We start from the raw sequence: 19,027 nt of genomic DNA on the forward strand, positions 1-19,027 counted from the left end.
ACCTTCTTTCAGGGCTGTGACCAGAGGTTAGTGCACAGTGACTATACAGCTGTCTCCAAAACAAAATATTGTTTATTCTTAACAGTAGGAACAGAGCTGCACAGAAGAGAGCAAGATCATTTGAGTCCACTAAACAACTCACATGCATGTCTAGCTTACCATTTCCCTGATGATACTGGACCTGACTTAGTCACACCATCTTGTATGGACTTTCCCCCTCTTTTATAGAGGAGCAGCCCCTGACAACTGATCTCCCTCTCTGTGTAGATCCTCACTTTGGAGAAGCAGTGTCCTTTTGGTCTTTAGATTCAGGCATGACAACTATGTAAGTCTTAGCTGTAAGTGGGCTCTAGGCAGTTAATTGCCCAGCCTTGTTTCCTGCTTGTGTTTGTCAGAAGGTGGCATATCTGCACCCATTGTCTGGCCTTCATGGTTCTTTTTTCATTAGCCAGCTAGTAAATTGAGCTAACCTATGCATTTAACTCCCAATAACTCAATATAGCTACCCAGTACCTACCTTTACAATAACAGGACAATTATATACAATATGTAGCATTCGTAGATTAATACAGAGCAATCCCACTTACATGCTTGCACTAAGAGTTGTGGTCTTGGTTCCAAAACTGCAGCCAGTTGGGATGATCCATCTTCTTGGAGATGAGGGAGAGCAGCTGTTATTGCTATACAGGATCCACTGTTTTAGATTAGGGGAAAAAAGATCTAAGCATAACACCAAAGTTTAACACCTTTAAACATCTTGCTTCAAGTTTCACAGCAGATCAGCCGAATCAAGGATGAGACAATACCTGATTCAGCTTTTCGAAAAGAAACAAAAACAAAAAATGATATATATTGTCACAGTGGGAAGGAGGAGAGGGAAAAAAGGGGGGAGGGGGGGGGCGGCAAAAGCCTTCCTGAGGATGAAAGGAATCTTTCCAGAGTGCAAAATACCAAACTATGGAGAAAAAAATTAAGTAATGTGGATTTAAATTTTATATTTATTTGTGTATTTTATTGTTACTAGAATAGTAAAAAATTAAATATGTAAATAATGGGGAGCAATGAAGGGCAGAATGCTGGCACAGTAACTAAAATTGAAGTCAACCTTATTTTGTCCCTGATCTTTTTAGATTAAACCATATGCTTAACTTTAATGCTCTTTGGGACTCCTCATTTGCTTAAAGCTAAGCACATGCATAAGGCTTTGTAGGGTCTTAATATATACAAATATTTTAAACAATATTAAGATTATTTACCATTTTAAGTCTTGCAAATTATGAAAATAACAGAAAATTCTGAACTTTGGTTAGCAAACTTAATTGAGATGCATTGATGCTTTCTGTGATTTAGTTTAGTGAAGACTAGTAAAGTCTTATGTATGATGTTGTATCACAATAGTTCTATAGCTTTTGCTATCACAATAGTTCTATAGCTTTTATAGTAATGAGATTGCAAGTTTATTATGTGGAACTTTGGTGAGAAAGCAGGGATTCTTAATGATGTACGTGTATTGATTGCATGAACGACATACACTTGAGAATTCACCGTGGCTAAGGGTATTTTCATAACTACATGACAGAGGCCTGGTCTACACTAGAGAGTTCTGTTTTGTTGACAAAACAGTGCTGATGTACACACTGCAATCACCCCTGCCTCCCCCCTTCCCTCCGCCCCCTCACCTCCCCTGCTGACAAAATTGCCCTGTTTTTTCAACAAAATAAAACCACCTTGACAAGAGGTATAGGGCTTTTGTCGGCATAGCTAGGGTGACACAGTGTCAGTGTGGACCCATGGAGAGCAGAGTGGACATCAGCCAGCTCTGTAATTATAGTGGTGGCTGAAAATTAACATATCTTATCTCGACTTATTCTTCTAGTGTAGAAAAGGCCAAAATTAAATCAACAATTTTTGTCCTGTGGTAAGACTAAAGTTTCTTTGTCATTGACTTCTGAGAAATTTTGTCCTTCAGCTACTGCTGAACCATTTATTATGGTTTAGAATAAAGTAAAAGTTGCTAAATAATTGCCTCTATCATTAATTTAATTTTCTGTTCGTTTAGGCATTTATCCACTGCTGCTTTTATATACTTTATTAGATTATTTTAAATATCATGTATATTTCATGTTCATAGCAACTGAATGGGACACTGATAGAAATCTGAAAAATGGGAATTGGTATTACATTTTGCACCAGTGGTCACCAGAAATACTTTTCTAATTTTTTTTTTAAATCTGATACATCTGATTAAAATGTGTGTCATTAATTAGTGCAGAGATAGGTGTGGAAGAGGAGCAGATGGTATGGTACATTGCTGCAAAGTGTAAAAACTTTCCAGCTGTTTGAACATACATTAATTGTCACCCTAAAGGGCAAGATTTAAGGAGCTACGCCTGTCCCAGGAAAATATTAATGACTTGTAAATCTTTTTTTCTGTATTGCAGCTGACTTTGGTCTTGCAAAGCAGAAGCAAGAAAACAGCAAACTCACATCAGTTGTGGGAACTATTCTCTATTCCTGGTAAGAATAAAATAATTATAGAATCTTCAAGTACAATGATTTCTGTCTCCATGGTTATTTTTCTCTGACTGAAATATGAAGGAAGATTTCGAATGGTACAATATGTGCACCCCAATGGAATTTGATTTTAGTGATCGGTGCATGTAGTGATTGTTCAGTTACATTATACAGATGAAAAAGTTGTGTTCCAAAAGGCATTTCCAGGTGGTACTGATGGATTTAATTATGCTGATTGTGCTGATCAGTCAGCATTTGGTTGTAAAATCAGCTTGGAAATATTTGTTTGTTTGTTTTGTTCTTTGATTTTTCAAAGATGGGAAAGAATGACACACCTTTTAGTTGGCCACTCAGTTGCAGGTAAATAGTGGTATAGTATATGGGAGTACCATTTTGAGCTAATAACCTTGATTGGCATTAAAACACTTAGTAGAACTTGCTCTCTCTTTGCAGGATGGAAATTTTTGCTTCACTGCATGTGTGCATTTGGGAAGCTAACTCTTTGATAGACTTGTTGTAGTGGTCCTTTGATTATGATCAAAATAGGGATTACCCTTTTCTGTCCTTATAGTGGGATTCTATTGTATTTACACTAAAATATCTTGACACTTAGAGATTAAGAAGCCAACTGGAAATTTCTTTCTTCATGTTTTCTTAACTGCATGATTTTCAGTAATTTCACAGTTTTGCAATAAATGTGTGAATGACAACTCCAAAAGTTTGTTGCCTTAGTCAGTACATTATTCACTGTGACAAATCAGCGCTGTTTCTTTTGACATCTCTATTTGAGGACAAGTCAAAATGAGGGACCATATTGTGTTAAATTAGAATACCAATCAGACTACCTAAATTTCAACAAGATTACCGCTGCCTAACTGACTAGCATTTTAATATCTCTAGTTAATGGAATGGTGAGTAGAATCTGTCAAAAAGGTTCAACTCAAAATGTGAAAAGTATGTGTCACTGAGACCATTAGATGTATGTCAAATACTCCCTAACAGAAGTAAATGCTTGCAATGCAAAATATTAAAATATTTTCTTTTTCATGATATACATCACAAATTACAAATACACCCATTCTCAAAAGTTGTATTTTGAACAAAAGTGAGCAGGTTTTGGTGTCATTCTATGTTACAGAATAAATCATAGAAAGCACAAACCCAGTTTTCAGCTAGTAGAAGTTGACATGCTGTGGACTTATTCCAAGGCTGCCCATTAAGTTACGAATTGTTGCTGATATTGCTAGAAAAATTAGCATCAAGAATTAGTTAAAGAATTGTTCATCTTCCGAGTATTATATCTCATTTCTGGATTTGAGATTCCATAAATTGTGTGTTTTGCAGTCTGACTCCTGAGCAAAAGTCTACTAAAATTTGCTTAATTCACTATATTTTTATTAATGAAATACATTTACAGTAACTGGAGAGGGAATCTTGCAGTCTCCAAACATTCCTTATTCCCACCCTGGTTTGTTTTAGCTTCACTCAGCATCCTTTTGGGGTAGGCTCTGCTATGCCTTCACTTGTGACTTGATGCTCATGCTGTTGCCCTTATTCAACATCCGTCTTCCTTAAGGTCAGAAATTGGTTTCTTTCTCTCGGGAACTTCCAGCAACTCTTATTAGCACTAGCATAAATTATTACTTACAACTATTGTAAATAAAGCAAAGTTTATTTGACACAGGAAATAAACAAAAGAAAACTGTGGATAAATGACAGATAAGTAGGCTATAAATACTGCACACTGTAAGTTCTGAAGTCTAATGCTGTGATACTCTTAGCTACCTTCATCAAACTTTTTAGGGTATGTTTATACTGCAGTAAAACACCCGCAGTTGGCCAGTGTCAGCTGAGTCAGATTCATAGGCTCAGGTTGTGGGGTTATAAAATTGCAGAGTAGACATTTGGGCTCAGGATGGAGCTTGGGCTCTGGTACCCCGGGAGGCTTGTGGCTTCTGTTACGCCAATCCCTGCTGCCATTTTGACTTGTAAATCCTTTTGCGGCAGTAATGGTAGTTGAGATTCATTCCTCAGAAGCCACCAAATTTAAAATGGCATTCAGGGGGAGTTAGTCCCCGTGACTGATTTTAAACATCTTTAAGTGTTCAGGTCCATATCCTGATCTCCAGTACAGCTGCTCTGTATGAGTGTATAGTGGATAAGATACTGGAAAATGTGCTTAGCTGACTATTCAAAAATTCCCTAAGAATGGAAGAATCTCTGATTGATGTTGTGCTGGTATAGCTGGCTCTACACCAATTCTTTCCAGCTCCTCTAGAAGGCATGTAGGGTCATGGCTGGGCAAAGTTTTTGTTGCTGAAGAGCTACAGTGCTCCAGCAATCCTCAGCTTCTGGAACAGCCTCTTTGGGGCAGATGCAGCCAGTCACAAGTTTGAGCAGTTCTTAGGCTGCTCTAATTTATGCCTGGGACCAAACCCCCAGTCATCTCCAGGATCATTGAGGTATAATGGTGTACAACTACCTTTGGCCTCTCTTTTCCTTTCCCAAACATAGCTCAGCTAGACCTGACAGTTGGACCTTTAACAATTCATCTTAAATGCCTATTTGAGATCCTCTATGAGTTCCTGTTTACTCATTTGAAGGTTTAAAGGTATTGCTTTTGGTTTTAAAATATTGGTTGTACCTACATTTTTATTCCTGTCTCTCCTCATCTTGATATCCCTAAACACAAATCAATGTTTGGACTCTTGTGGTCCTCTTCTATCCAGCTGTTTAGAAAGAGGGAGCAGGGTGAAATTCCACTTCTCTATAGCAGTGTCCCAGCATGTGGTCTTCTGGGACACCACTTGTCAGCTCCTCTTCTGCTCTTCACCAGAAATCATTGCTGCAGTGATCCTTGCCCACTCTTCAATCAGGAACATAAGGCAGGAACTGGGGACAGATGTCCTCGTATTGAAGATGTGTGCTGGAGTTGTATAATAATCAGCTTTTAAAAGGACAGTGTATTACATTGAACTCCATACAAATGCTGTGATTATGTATGAGTGTTAGTAGGACTTGCAAGGAGATGAAAGCACTGGATGCTACCTTCAATGGAGCCAGCTAGTGCAAATTGTGACATAGTTTTTATATGGAAAAGCTATTCATGAGGAGCTAGATGAGCTGAAGTTATTTTGCATAAATCATTAAGCAATGCTCCCATCCTGAAGACTCTATCAGTACTAGCACTGGATTATTTTTAATGACCTATAATAAAGGTGAAAGGCTATAATATAACCAGAATGCTTGGGATACATATAGTAGCAGCAGCAGTAGCAAGCATAGTCCCTGCAGAAAAAGAGAGAGAGAGGGAATAGAAATATAGCACTGTCATTTTAAAGTGGCAGAAATTGCTTTTTTCTGAATTGGTAGGATAATAGTTTTGGATAGTCTGAAATATAAGACACTTCTGGGACAAATACAGTCCAGAAACAAATTAATAAATGTCAAAATAAGTTGTGTCTGAGTCAAATTTGTTAAATTTGGAAATACAGTATGGATTAGATGTAGCAGCTGAGGTAATATGAAAAACATACAGTGATATGTACTAAGCAAGTTTATATTCAGGCCTGGCTTGTGAGAGGAAGTACTGGATCAATTTGCCTGGGGAATTGCAAAAGTACTTTTTTGTTTCAGTATCACGAAACAACAGCAGACATTGTTTTATATGTGACCTTATGTTTAGAGAATGAGGCTTATATAATTATGTTCTGTAATTGTTATGTTTTTCTATTCTGGTTCTTTGAACAATCATGCTAATTAAATTCCTTTAAATTGGTTATGTCCTTGAATTCAAATCTCCTGCAATATGTAAGTTTTGAATGCAAAGTATATTAAACTAATGTGTCTGTATTTAATATATATACAAAATGATAATGCTTTTGAGGACTGATAATGAGCTGTGAAGCTTTTCACTAGACTAAGTCACCAGAAACAATCTGGCCCAAGTTAATAGTGACAGAATCTTTCTTATCTGTCTCCAGAAGAGGTGACAAATATTGAATGGATATGGAAAATTATCTTTCCTTTCCTGGATGTCTGCCATCTCTCTGTTTCACACACTCTCAAAAAGATATTGACCTTATGATGGCTGCAAATCAAGTGTAGACCAATAGGCCTCAACATAAGTTGAATATTTAACATATGTCTTATTCATGGATGTGATAGCCAGATCTGCATATGAAAATACAAGAAGACATTTGGCAGAAGTTGAAGTAGGTTCTAATGTTATGATTGAATTCAGAGATCGAGTTCCATTCTGTGAGACTTTATTGATATGGCAAACTGTATAAATGTTGCCAAACTGACAGAGTCAGACCTCAAGTACCGGTCAAAGGTAGGAAAGGTCTGCCCATGATAAGACTACACGCTGTGTTTGGGGTTTTAACCCTATATCCATTTGTCATTACTGTCTATTCCTGATCTTTTGGCAAGTTCATATGCTCTGTTATCTCCTTCCTTTTAGCAAGCATCAAACATTTTTTCCTTAATAACTTTTGATGAAACATCTTTTATGATTCCTGATGGTTTAGGGACATGCCTCTCTTGCTCTCCCTCACATTTTGGACCATGAAACAGAAAGTCTCTCTCTCCTGGGAAGGGATAGTTTACTCCATTGATCAGAAGGCTACATTGTTTAGCTAAGGGACTAATAATAAACAGGAGTAGGTCGTACTTCCATTTGGATTTAATTTTTAATCCTTTGCAGTGGAAAGAGTATTTGCTGGTTTGGCTGAAATGGCACCAAAAGGAATAATCGTTTCTGTATGTTGATAAACAAGAGAAGATGTTTTGCATGAGTACTCTCAGAAAAACAGAAATGAACACCAAAAAATAAGAAGAAGAAAAAAATCAAGCTGAAAATTCCTTGTTTTCTTGTGATTTAGGGTACATTATTTAATTTTGCTGTTACCCCCTCTGTAAAATAAGTATAATAGTGTTTACCCATCTTTGTAAAGCACTTTGAAACTTAGAGATGAAGAAGCTCTATGCAAGTGCAAATTCTTTTTCTACTTTATGCTGTAATCTCCATTTGTGTCTTATAAGCATCAGGTTTTTTTTTGTTTTATTTGTTTTGTTTTTAGATAATCCTTTTGCCAGAATAATAATACGAAGTTAATCAAAGATTGATGGGAAAACAAATGTATTATTAATCTTGTGAAAGAGGAAGAAAAGTGATCCTGGCAATTAAATGCAACCTCTAACCCCAGTGAAACAACAGAATAAATATAGATAGAAAAAAAAATCACTAAACATCTGAAAGAAAAAGGAGCCATCAACAATCAGCATGAATATTAGATCTTACTAAACTAATTGGATGTCATTCTTATTTTGGATATAATTACAGAATAAGTGGATGAAAGAAAAGTGGTAAATGAAACCTATTTGGATTTTAGTGAAGCCTTAGATGCAGTATCTAAGGAAACAGTGCAATCAAAATTAATTCAGATAACCTTTGCTATAAACACTAACGTGGATTGAAACCTGCTATCTGGAAGACTAGACTAAGATCCAGCAAATGACAAAACATTTAGTTTTGGGGATGTGCTTAGAGGAGTGTTGTTGGACCCCATGTGAGATCCTGTTCTTTTAAAAAAAATACATTCACTAATGAGTCAGAAGGGAAAGTAAACCACACATTAACAAAACTTTCAAGTAAAACTAAACTGATTGGAGTCATAAATACTAGTGAGGGTAAAGGAATCATACAAATAGATAATCGTCTAGAAACATCTATCTATCCAAGGTACATATCTGACTCCCATTAGTGTAGCATTTGAGTGCCTTACACTCTTTAATGTATTTATCCTCACAATACACCTGTAAAGTAGGGAAGTACTATTTGTTCCCACGTTACAGGTATGGAATGGAGGCACAAAGAGGCAAAGTAACTTGCTCGCACACAGGAAATTGTGGTGGAGTAGGGAATTGAACCCAATTCTTGTAAGTCCTGTACTAGCACTCTAACTACTGGGCCATCCCTCCTTTCACATGAGTAGAATATAATAAAATAAGATTCAACTTAAACCAAAAAACATTTATACCAGGGAAAATAATTGAAAATACAGCTATTCTCTTGGAGGGGAGGAACCTTCAAAGCTGTGATACCAAATGAAATGTAATAGTGAAAGTGAATGGTAACTTAGTCATGGGTAACTCAGTCATCAATTAGCAGTGTGAAATGGCAGCCAAAAGGCCAGTGAAGCTTGAGGCAGAATAAACAAAGACAGTATATCTCAAGATTGGGAGGTAATAATCTTTTTCTTTACAGCTCTGATGCAACCACACCGGGAACACTGTCTTTCATTATGGAAACCATGTTACCAGAAAGATACTGACAAATTGATGAAGTTCAGAGAAGAGCATTAAAAACAAGGAACTAGAGGGATTGATTTATGAGAAAAGATTAGAGTTAAATTTATACAGCTTGTCTTAATAACAACAAGGTGGGAGAATAATAGTCTAACAGTATTGAATGATGTAAATATCAAACAAAGAAAAGTATTATTTAGATTGTACAAGGGGATTAGACTAAGAATGATGTGTAATGAAGAAAGGGAAAATGTTGGTAGAATGTCCCATTTGCTAGGCTTACTGTATTTGCCAGCAGAATAATATTCCTGGGGAAGAGCTAGAAGTCCCATCACTAGGCATATTTAACAATAGATAGGACAGAATACTAGAAAACATCTCCTGGCGAACAGTCCTGTACTGTTAGAGAAATCAACTAGATGACCTAGTAGGTATCTTCCAACTCTGGATTCCAGTAACAGCAGAGTTCTTTTAGTCAGTGTAACTCAATATATGAGTCTTACAAAGTCATGCTTTGAGCTTCATTGATGAAAGAGAAGTTAACAACATTTAATGTCAACGTGCGCATGTGTGCGCATACATGTACTGACACACAGACATACACACACCCTGCTCACACACATTCCTCCAGACTCTGAAGATTTGCTTTAATCTATTTAAAATATAAAAGAAGTAGAGTATAATCATTTTGCTGAACAGATGGTGAATTTAATCCACTAGTTTGGAAAGAAATTTACTAATCTACCAAGCCAATAGAGTTCTGTCTCTCTGGGAAGTACATTATTGCTTTTTTCTTTGTGTGGGCATTCCATAAAAGTAATGTCAGTGGTGACAAAATTGTCATTTAATCCTTTGCTTCAGTGATTTGAGACTTTACATTTGTGATCCTTTTGAGACAGAGAATATATATAATATGAATGAATAACTTTCCACCAGCCAAAAGCAGTCATTTGATCCAAATATTTTATGAACGTGTAAATATCTTCTTTCTCCTAGTGCTAATATTACTGATATTTGTTTACTGCCATTAATTCTCCTTTTTCTTTCCTGCTAATGGCAGAGGATGAACATTCAGATGAGCTTTATGTTACTGTAACATTTGAACTGTAGTTACTCTACCATTAATTCCTTTTCTTTCACTCTTTCCTCTTTCCTGTCATTGATGTCATCAGTCTAGTATCCTGGCAGTTTTTCTATTGTGTTCCTTTCCTCTATGCTCTGTTGCCAACACATGCTGTGCCATCCCAGTCTCCAGTGCCTGTGTACATAAATAAGCAACCTCATGTTGTTTTCTTATTGATGTCTTCCTAATGCTGTGTTTTTGTGTCATTAGTGATCAGTTCGTGCTCTCACACAAATGTACTTCAGTTTGGAGTGTGGCTTTTGCTGAGTTGCTTACTTTTTCACTGTGGCCAGATTTCTGAGCTTTGGAACAGAATAGTAGAGACTTGCACTTACCTGCCATAGTCTGTTCTTGGTTTGGGCATAGGATATTCCTTCCCTGCTATTCTCTCTACCTCTCTTTTCAGCTGAGTCCAGCACACTGAGTGTTAATTATACTTAAAGATCTCTAACTGTTTACCATTAAATCACTGCCTTCCAAACACTCACTAGTCAATTGTCATCCTCCTCCCTGGATTCCTCTTTAAAAAAGTGAGGACCAGGGAAGTAAATGGCACTGCTTTTCTCTTCTTAACCTTTTGCCCCCAAGAAAATGTTCTATCCTCTACTTAGGTGGGTATGTACTTTGTCATTAAAGGCCACAGGCCAGCCACAGCACCAGCCACATGTGAGTCAGCATAACGAGCCAGGCATCTGCCTCATGGAGCAGCCACCCCACGAAAGACTGTTGGGATAGGAAGAAAGAGGTGTGCTTGTGGTTTCCCTCCAAAAGAATTTGGGATGGAGGAGAATCAGCACCAGAAATAGGATAGACATCTGGGTGGGGAATCCTGCAAAGGAGCACCTGTGCTCCTCACAAGAAATAGGAGGCAACCTGGGAGTATCAAAGGAGAAATATCCACCCTCCTCCCTAGAGATGGCTTAGACAGTTGTGGGGGAGGCATAATATGAACAATACCTGTGTTCTCCTCTTATGCATGGATCTGAGACAGCTGGGGAGTTTGGGGCAGAGAGTTGGTAAGGAGAGGAGGAGATGAGGAGCTCAGTCAGATAGTTATGTTTAAACAGCTTTGAGCACTCAATTCCCAGTTCATCCCTTATCTGCTTGCAGAGTTGCTAGCAGTCTTCTCATCACCCCTTCTAGGACTGAGCCCGTCTGCTGCTTGGGGTACTTCCCTCATCATTTCCTACAATATTTGTTGTAAAATTTCAACCTTATGGAAGGAGCCTAGTTGACCAGAATGGGGCTGAGGTTCTCTTCCATAGTCATGTACCTTAATTTATGTGGCAAACTGCTGGGACCTGATGGCAGGATTACATGTAAGCCAGTCATGCTGCCAGTTCTTGGCAGGGGAAGGATAAAAGGCATGCAACGGGATTGCTACTAAGTGTATATGACCCAAGATCTGTGGGATTGGGACATTCAGTTCCCAAGAAATCTTGTACTCTATGTGTGTCAATATACACATTCCTTGCCTCTTTTCCTCCACTACTAAATCTGCACCCTTGAGAAAAGAAAGCAGCTCATTTTTCATTATCTCCACCACATGGAATTTTTCAAGATATTTTTTCCCTGCTGTGGAACTTTGCAGAAAATATGTCTTAGCTCATTAGCACCAGGAGCAGAATTTTGGTTACAAATGTGGTTACAAATGCATTTTGCAGTTGTGCTAACAACAGAACTCTGGACTTATCAGCTCCAAAAGAGTTAATTTAAAAAGATAAGAATGATTTTTCTTTGAGGTGGCCTCAGCTATTCCTTTCTATGGAATAAAGAACATAAGAATGGCCATACTGGGTAGACCAGTGGTCCATCTAGTCCAGTATTCTTGTCTTCCTACAGTGGCCAGTGCCAGATACTTCAGAGGGAATGAACAAGCAGGGCAATTATTGCATGATTCATCCCCTGTTGTCCAGTCCAGCCTCTGGCCCCCAGAGACTTAGGGACATCCAGAACATGGGGTTGCATCTCTGACCGTCTTGGCTAATAGCCATTGATTGACCCATCCTTCATTAACTTATCTAATTCTTTTTTTAACCCGGTTATACTTTTAGCCTCACAGCATGCCTGGAAACGAGTTCCACAGATTGACTGTGCATTGTATGAGGAAGTACTTCCTTTTGTTTGTTTTAAACCTGCTACCTTTTAACTTCATTGGATGACACCTAGTTCTTGTGTTATGGGAAAGAGGAATATGACACTTCCTTTTTTACTTTCTCCACACCATTCATGATTTTATAGACTTCTATCATATTGCCCCTTAGTCATCGCTTTTCCAAACTGAACAGTCCCAGTCTTTTAAATCTCTTCTCATATAGAAGCTGTTCCATATCCTAATAATTTTTGTTGCCCTTCTTTGTATCTTTTCAAATTCTTATTCTTTTTTTGAGTTGAGGCGACCAGAACTGCATCCACTACTCAAGGAGTGGGCATACCATGGATTTATATAGTGGCATTATGATATTTACTATCTTATTATCTGTCCCTTTCATAATGGTTCCTAACATTCTGTTAGCTTTTTGACTGTCGCTGCACATTGAGTGGAAGTTTTCAGAGAACTATCCACAATGACTCCAAGATCTCTTTCTTGTGTGGTAACAGCTAATTTAGACCCCATCATTTTGTATGTCTAGCTGGGATTATGTTTTCCAGTGGGCATTATTTTGTATTTCACAACACTGAATTTCACTGCCATTTTGTTGCCCAGTCACCCTGTTTTGTGAGATGCCTTTGTAACTCTTTGCAGTCAGCTTTGGACCTATCTTGAATAATTTTGTATCAGCTCCAAACTTTGTCACCTCACTATTTATCCCCTTTTTTCAGGGAATTTATGAATGTGTTGAATTGCACTGGTCCCAGTACAGATTCCTATTTACCTCTCTCCTCTCTGAAAACTGACCATTTCTTCCTATTCTTTGTTTCCTGTTTTTTAACCAGTTACTGATCCATGAGAGGACCTTACCTCTTATCTCATGACTGCTTACTTTGCTTAACAGCCTTTGGTGAGGGGCCTTGTCAAAGACTTTCTGAAAGTCCGGGTACGCTGTATCCACTGGATCACCATCGTCCATGTTTTTTGACCCCTCAAAGAATTCTAATAGATTGATGAGTCATGATTTCCCTTTACAGTTCCCCAACAAATCGTGTTCATTTATGCTAATTTTGTTCTTTACTATAGTTTCAACCAGTTTGCCTGGTACTGAAATTAGGCTTACCAGCCTGCAATTGCTAGGATCACCTCTGAAGCGTTTTTAGAAATCAGCATTACATTAACTATCTTCCAGTCATCTGGTACAGAGGCCGATTTAAGCAATAGGTTTCATACCACAGTTAGTAGTTCTGCAATTTCATATTTGAATTCCTTCAGAACTCTTTAGTGAATACCATCTGGTCCTGGTGACTTATTACTGTTTAATTTATCAATTTGTTCCAAAACCTTCTCTATCGACACCTCAATCTCGGACAGTTCCTCAGATTTGTCATCTAAAAAGAATGGATCAGGCATAGGAATCTCCCTCACAATCTCTGCAGGAAAGACTAATATATAGAATTAATTTAGGTGCTCTGCAGTGGTCTTGTCTTCCATGAGTCCTCCTTTAGCACCTTGATCATACAGTGGCCCCACTCACTCTTTGACAGGCTTTCTGCTTCTAGTGTACTTAATTTTTTGTTTTGTCCTTCGGTGCCACTGAGCTTTAGGGAAAGCAGTGCCTGTTGGAGCCACACAAGTGCCTTCTTTCAGTCAAATGGCCGTAACTAGCCATCCACCATAGATAATAGGGACCATCTGATCATTTCTGGAGCAATTTCTGGTAGGATTGATTCAGAAGTCCTTAGTTTTTATAGCTGTTTTACTGTTTTTTAGTTAACTAAGATATGTCAGGTAGTTTGTGCTGTTGGATATTTATTTTTTATTCTGGACCTAGAGTTCTCAGACCATGCCTTCAAGGACTCAGATAAGAAGTGTGGATTTAAATGGTGGCCAGTCTTGCTCCTCCATGTTCTCAGAAACATGCATGTATCTGCTATTTGTTCTGCTTGGGGGAACCTCCTTCCTTTAATTGCTGCTCAGTGTGTAGGGCCTTCACAACCTGAACCTGTACCAATAGGCAGCAGATGCTCTTTGCTTTCATCACCAAGGAGTCCTTAGAAGTCTAGACCAGTGGCTCCCAACCTTTTAGAGTGAAAGCCCCACTGGTAAACACTAGGTAAAACACGCACCCCCCTTTACTCCCCGACCCACTCCCTTACCGGCCATAAACACACACTATAAACACATATAATGATAATAATCCTCAGTTACATAAATAATAATAATAAATTACTCTTACCTGAGTAAGAAGCTAAGACTTCTCTGGTGCAGCCGCCAACGCATGCCCCATGTGGGCCCCGCCTCTTCTCATCCCTCATGGACTGAGGGTAATGGAGGGGGGCCCTGGCTCCAGACCCCCACTGGCCAGTGTGGGACTGGAGGGGCTGCTCCTGCGCTCTGACCGGTGCAGATGACCTCAATATTACTGAAGCCTCATGGACCCCCTGTAATCTTTGGCACCCCCCCCCCCCCGCAAGGGAGTCCCGCCCCCCAGGTTGGGAACTGTTGTCTAGACCAACATCAGATCAGCTACCTAACCCTGTGAATGGACAGATCCATCTTAATGTCTAAAGATAGGTAATCAAGGATGACCCGAGCACCGGAATAAATTGGTGTCAAAGAGGGTCCATGGATGTAGTGAGAACATGAGGGGGCACATCTGACACTCTTGAATAATCATAGTTCGAATGGAAAGTAATGTTTTCTTTCCCATTTGGTCAAGACACGTACTAAGGAGATAAGACAGGTATCTTCTCCATGTTTTAATTTAATAATAGAAATGGTATAAGGATTTTCAAAGTTTTCATGCTTAAATTATGTTTAGGATTACAGGATGTATTATTAGGCTGTACCAGGACAATCTACAAGGCAACTGATAGTAAATATTTCAAAGATCTGTTTTACCCAAGTACATGTGGTTAGTGTAGGTGGCTAAGTAATTCTGGTTAATGTGAAGCGTGTTGGGGAATAAACTTACCATGTGGAGTAGCATTTTTGAGCAACAGAGCCTATCTCAAAATCAGAATGCATATTTGAATGTAAAATATAAATTGTACCTATTGGAATTTGAAAAATCAGAAATTTAAAACTTGTGTTGAAATGATCTTATTAAATTTAAAGTCAAGCATATGCAGGAAACAAATATATTTTCATACAAATCTAGGTAAAAGTGAAAACCTGTCTAGTTGCTTTGTCTGATTACTGTATACAAATACACATATACAGTAGAGTCTCTCCCCTTTATTTCTTATGAAAAATTGGTGGTGGCACTAGTTTATTTCCCTGGAGAAGGATGAATTCTACTTAAAAAAATGTGTTCCTCATTATAGGGTCTCTTGAGAGTCCAATTAGGTTATTTATCCAATTTTGTCCCTTGCCAACTAAGATATTTAATAAAATTTCTTCTTACACTCAAGGTTAACATTTACAGTGTTCAGAGGTCAGATTGTGGGGTACAAAGCTGATACTCTGCTCCTAAACCTCATCCACCCGACCCTTAGTCTCAACTTTGATCCATTTGTCATACATACTTGTCTGCTCTGCCCATAGTTTGTCATGGCATGTCATGAAACATATGTTAAAGTATATATTGTAAGTATTGTATTAAAATATTCATTGAAATATTTATACTTTATTATATTTTCAGTACTTTTAAATATATTGTAAGTCCCAATCCTGTGCTCTGTGCAGAGTCCCCCCACATGAACCTTGTTGCAGATTTGGGGTCTTAATTTGTGTTTAAAAAGAGATGGTAAATTACCAACCCTTTTAAAATATCAGAGCTAATTGGGACAACCTTTACCTATATCTTTAGTGGAATTAGGGATCTCTAGAAATACGAATTTAGTGAAAGACTCACATTTAGGATTTACTTGAATCCGCAAAAGAAAAATCGAGGCAGACTATTTATTCAGCACAGGAGCAAAGTACTTTGTGGCCTTTTATCCACTTTAACTTACTTAAACTTATCATGTGTGCTAAAACAGAAGATTATCACATTATTTACTTGTCAGGCTAGGATTCATCATATTCCAATACTTAAGAAGTCACATAACCTGTACATTATTGTAATGAGTCATAGACAAGTCTGTGTTTGTGACTCAAATTTTGACTATAGAATTATAAATAACCTGCTTTGCTGCTGTTGATGCTCCTTTTCCACCATATTGCTCTTTTTCCAGCCTCTTTCCATTTTATATAAGCAGTTATTTCTTGTAATGGCTCAGCAGATGTACTATTTGCACAGAAAATTTGTATGCAATTCATTTTGAAAATATACGACTCAACAAGTGAAAATTTTTTATATTTTTGAAGTGATAGGGCTCTTGTTCCATAAAAGAAGAACAGTCCATTTCTTTTTTTGACCTGTACATAAGATTACAGATTTAGGGCTTGCACACAAAGTATTTGATGAGAAATTGCAGTTGATTTGCTGCAAAACATTTATGGTAAAAAGGAATAATTTCTTAATTGTGCCTTTCAAATACATGATAGGAGCATCTTTAGAATATGAATATTCTAATTTTTAAAAGCTTGGATAGCACTTTGCCACAAGTTACAAATATAATTGATCTTTAATACTTAATTTTAGTCTGGCAGTTTGACAGTTTGCAAGATTTGTTGTTGCATAAGAAGAAACATACTTCTGATCTTTGGACAAAGCAGTGAACCTTGTCTTATATAATATTTAAGCAGAAGTCACATTGAAATTAAGTTTTGCACTTCAAATTTGGTGTATATTTTCTGCTGTGGTTGTTTTAGATGTGTTCTAAGACATATTTGAAGGAATAGTAAGTGTAAATTAGAATTTTAATACATATTTTCTGTTTCTTGTCTCCCAAAGGCTCTTTATGTGATTGAGCACTAAACTATGTGTTGATGCTTGCATTTGTGCTTGTAACTAGTCAGAACTGCAGATGATAATTCTGAAAATTCAGAGGCATGAAACCAGTTCAGACAACTATGCACATGAGAACTTGAGCTTAATTAGATAATTGTAACATTTTCTTTATAGCCTGAAAAGTAGTACATTGATTACATTCTTCAGGAATAATGAGATCTGTGAAGTACAGGGAGAAGCTTGCTACAAACATCAGTTCTTGTGTTAAGAGTCTGTAAGCCTCATTAGATTGTTCCTGAAACAAGTATAAAAAAATCCACGAGATAATTCAATGCAATGTATAGCATTTGGTATGCCCAATAATAAATAATAGACTTTACAGTCAGACACACAGCATGTTTTTTCCTGATGAGCAAATATAATGCATGAAAAGAACAAATCCTAACTGCATTATATCTTTATGTGAAATGCTCTCAATGTGATTACACAATGTAATGTTTGTGATTTTATCCTTCTGAGTGGGAGAGAGATTATATTCACAATTTTCTAACACTTATTTTTACAATTTATATAACCCATCAATTGTGAGTTGCTGCTTCTAATAATCAGTGAAACTTTAATAATTGCAGTCCACTTATAAATGACAAACAAGTACTTATAGCCAAAGCTCCAGGCATTCTGCAGAGTGTTTAAGTGCCAATCTCTGTGGCAAAAATGAGTGAATTCTGCTGCAAATGTTTATACTGTAGGTGCCACAGGACAGCTGTGTTACTGGAATTGCATATTCTTAAAGTCCTCTTCTGACTGCAGAATTCAACAGACCCCTGAATGTATCTTTGAATTGGGATGTATATATTTAAACAACCACTGCCATGTACATATTTTCTGGGAGACTAGTCCACTTTAGGTGTGTAGTAAGAGACAGATATCTCACAACGTACATTTTCTGTTGAATGTGGTATTCCTGATGATGAAGGAATTAGCTGAATTATTAAGAAATCAACCAATATGATGACTGATTTTATAAATATTTTTCAAGGGATAATTTTATATAGATTTTAAGTCTCTTTATACTGCACGTATTCCCCCCAATAATTTGTAGACATTCATTGTAGTCAATATTTTTACACTCCTTTTAATGAATTTAATAAAAAGCTCTGTAAACTCTAAGACCCTAGGGATCCTTTAGGAGCTATTTAAACTACAACTTTTGAACCTAGTACAATATACATAATTGTGCCAGAACCATATTCTTTCCAACACCTTATTGCTCAGGTACTTATTAAATTAAAACATGATTGAAGCAAGCACAGGTTGGTGCATCCACCTAGCAACACTCTTTAGGGCATAACCATCTTGAAACTGGTTGGCATATTCATATCTTCCATGCTTCCAACTCCATATGACCCTGTGCATTTTGAGAATTCTTGGCAGCTATCCTCTACAGTTGGTGCTTGGAGCAGGGGATTGTGAAAATGTCGATAGATTGTTCTGGGAGACTTGCTATGATATTTCTGGAGGCTTTTAGATCACATTCATCTTTTCATTTATCAACAGTATTAGACCCTTTGAATATGGTTTATGTTGAATAGAACTTTTGGTGAACATCAATTACAGATTAAAACTTTACCCATTAGTTTTAAAAAGTGCTCTTTAAAAAAATTACATACTCAATGAAACAATTATTTACAACTCTTCCAGGAGCCTTCATAAAGAATACATAGATTCACTTTACTGATGCTTTTCCTAACACTTCCAGCTCCCTGGTAGTAAAAGTAATTTAGATAAATATGCAGCAGTAAAGCAGTAGAGGTGTATAAGGTACAATACATGAGTATTCTCTAACAACTACCAGTTATATACACAAATAGAATAGGAATACAGTGGAAAAATATTGGAACATAGATATGATAGTGTTCTTACCAGCATATACTGTATTAATCTTATAAATGCAAAATTCCTCTCCTAGTAAAATGATCATCTGCACTCTTTTCAAATGATCTGTAGCTAATAATGGCATGTGAAATGCTAAACATTTCCCATGTAACTTTTGTATTACGAAAAGACCTTGAGAAAAGTTAATCTGAAACTTTTTGTTACCTTTAATTTAGTAAAACTGTGATTGACCTAGCTGTAGTTGCCCACT

At 37.3% G+C, this 19,027-nt stretch overlaps 1 protein-coding gene across 4 annotated transcripts in view; it reads left to right on the top strand.

Annotated features, from left to right (window-relative positions):
- NEK10 (NIMA related kinase 10) overlaps positions 1-19,027 on the top strand; it is a 163,276-nt gene that overhangs the window by 58,603 nt on the left and 85,646 nt on the right. For all 4 annotated transcript variants that reach the window (XM_067561623.1, XM_067561620.1, XM_067561621.1 and 1 more), the window contains one exon: positions 2,442-2,517. In XM_067561623.1, coding sequence (XP_067417724.1) covers positions 2,442-2,517 — 76 coding nt within the window. The remainder of the gene's footprint in view (positions 1-2,441; positions 2,518-19,027) is intronic.

The sequence above is a fragment of the Emydura macquarii genome, unplaced genomic scaffold, assembly GCF_026122565.2.
Source record: "Emydura macquarii macquarii isolate MOO-44397 ecotype Brisbane River unplaced genomic scaffold, CSIRO-AGI_Emac_v2 contig_2422, whole genome shotgun sequence".
In the NCBI taxonomy this organism is placed as follows: domain Eukaryota; kingdom Metazoa; phylum Chordata; order Testudines; family Chelidae; genus Emydura; species Emydura macquarii.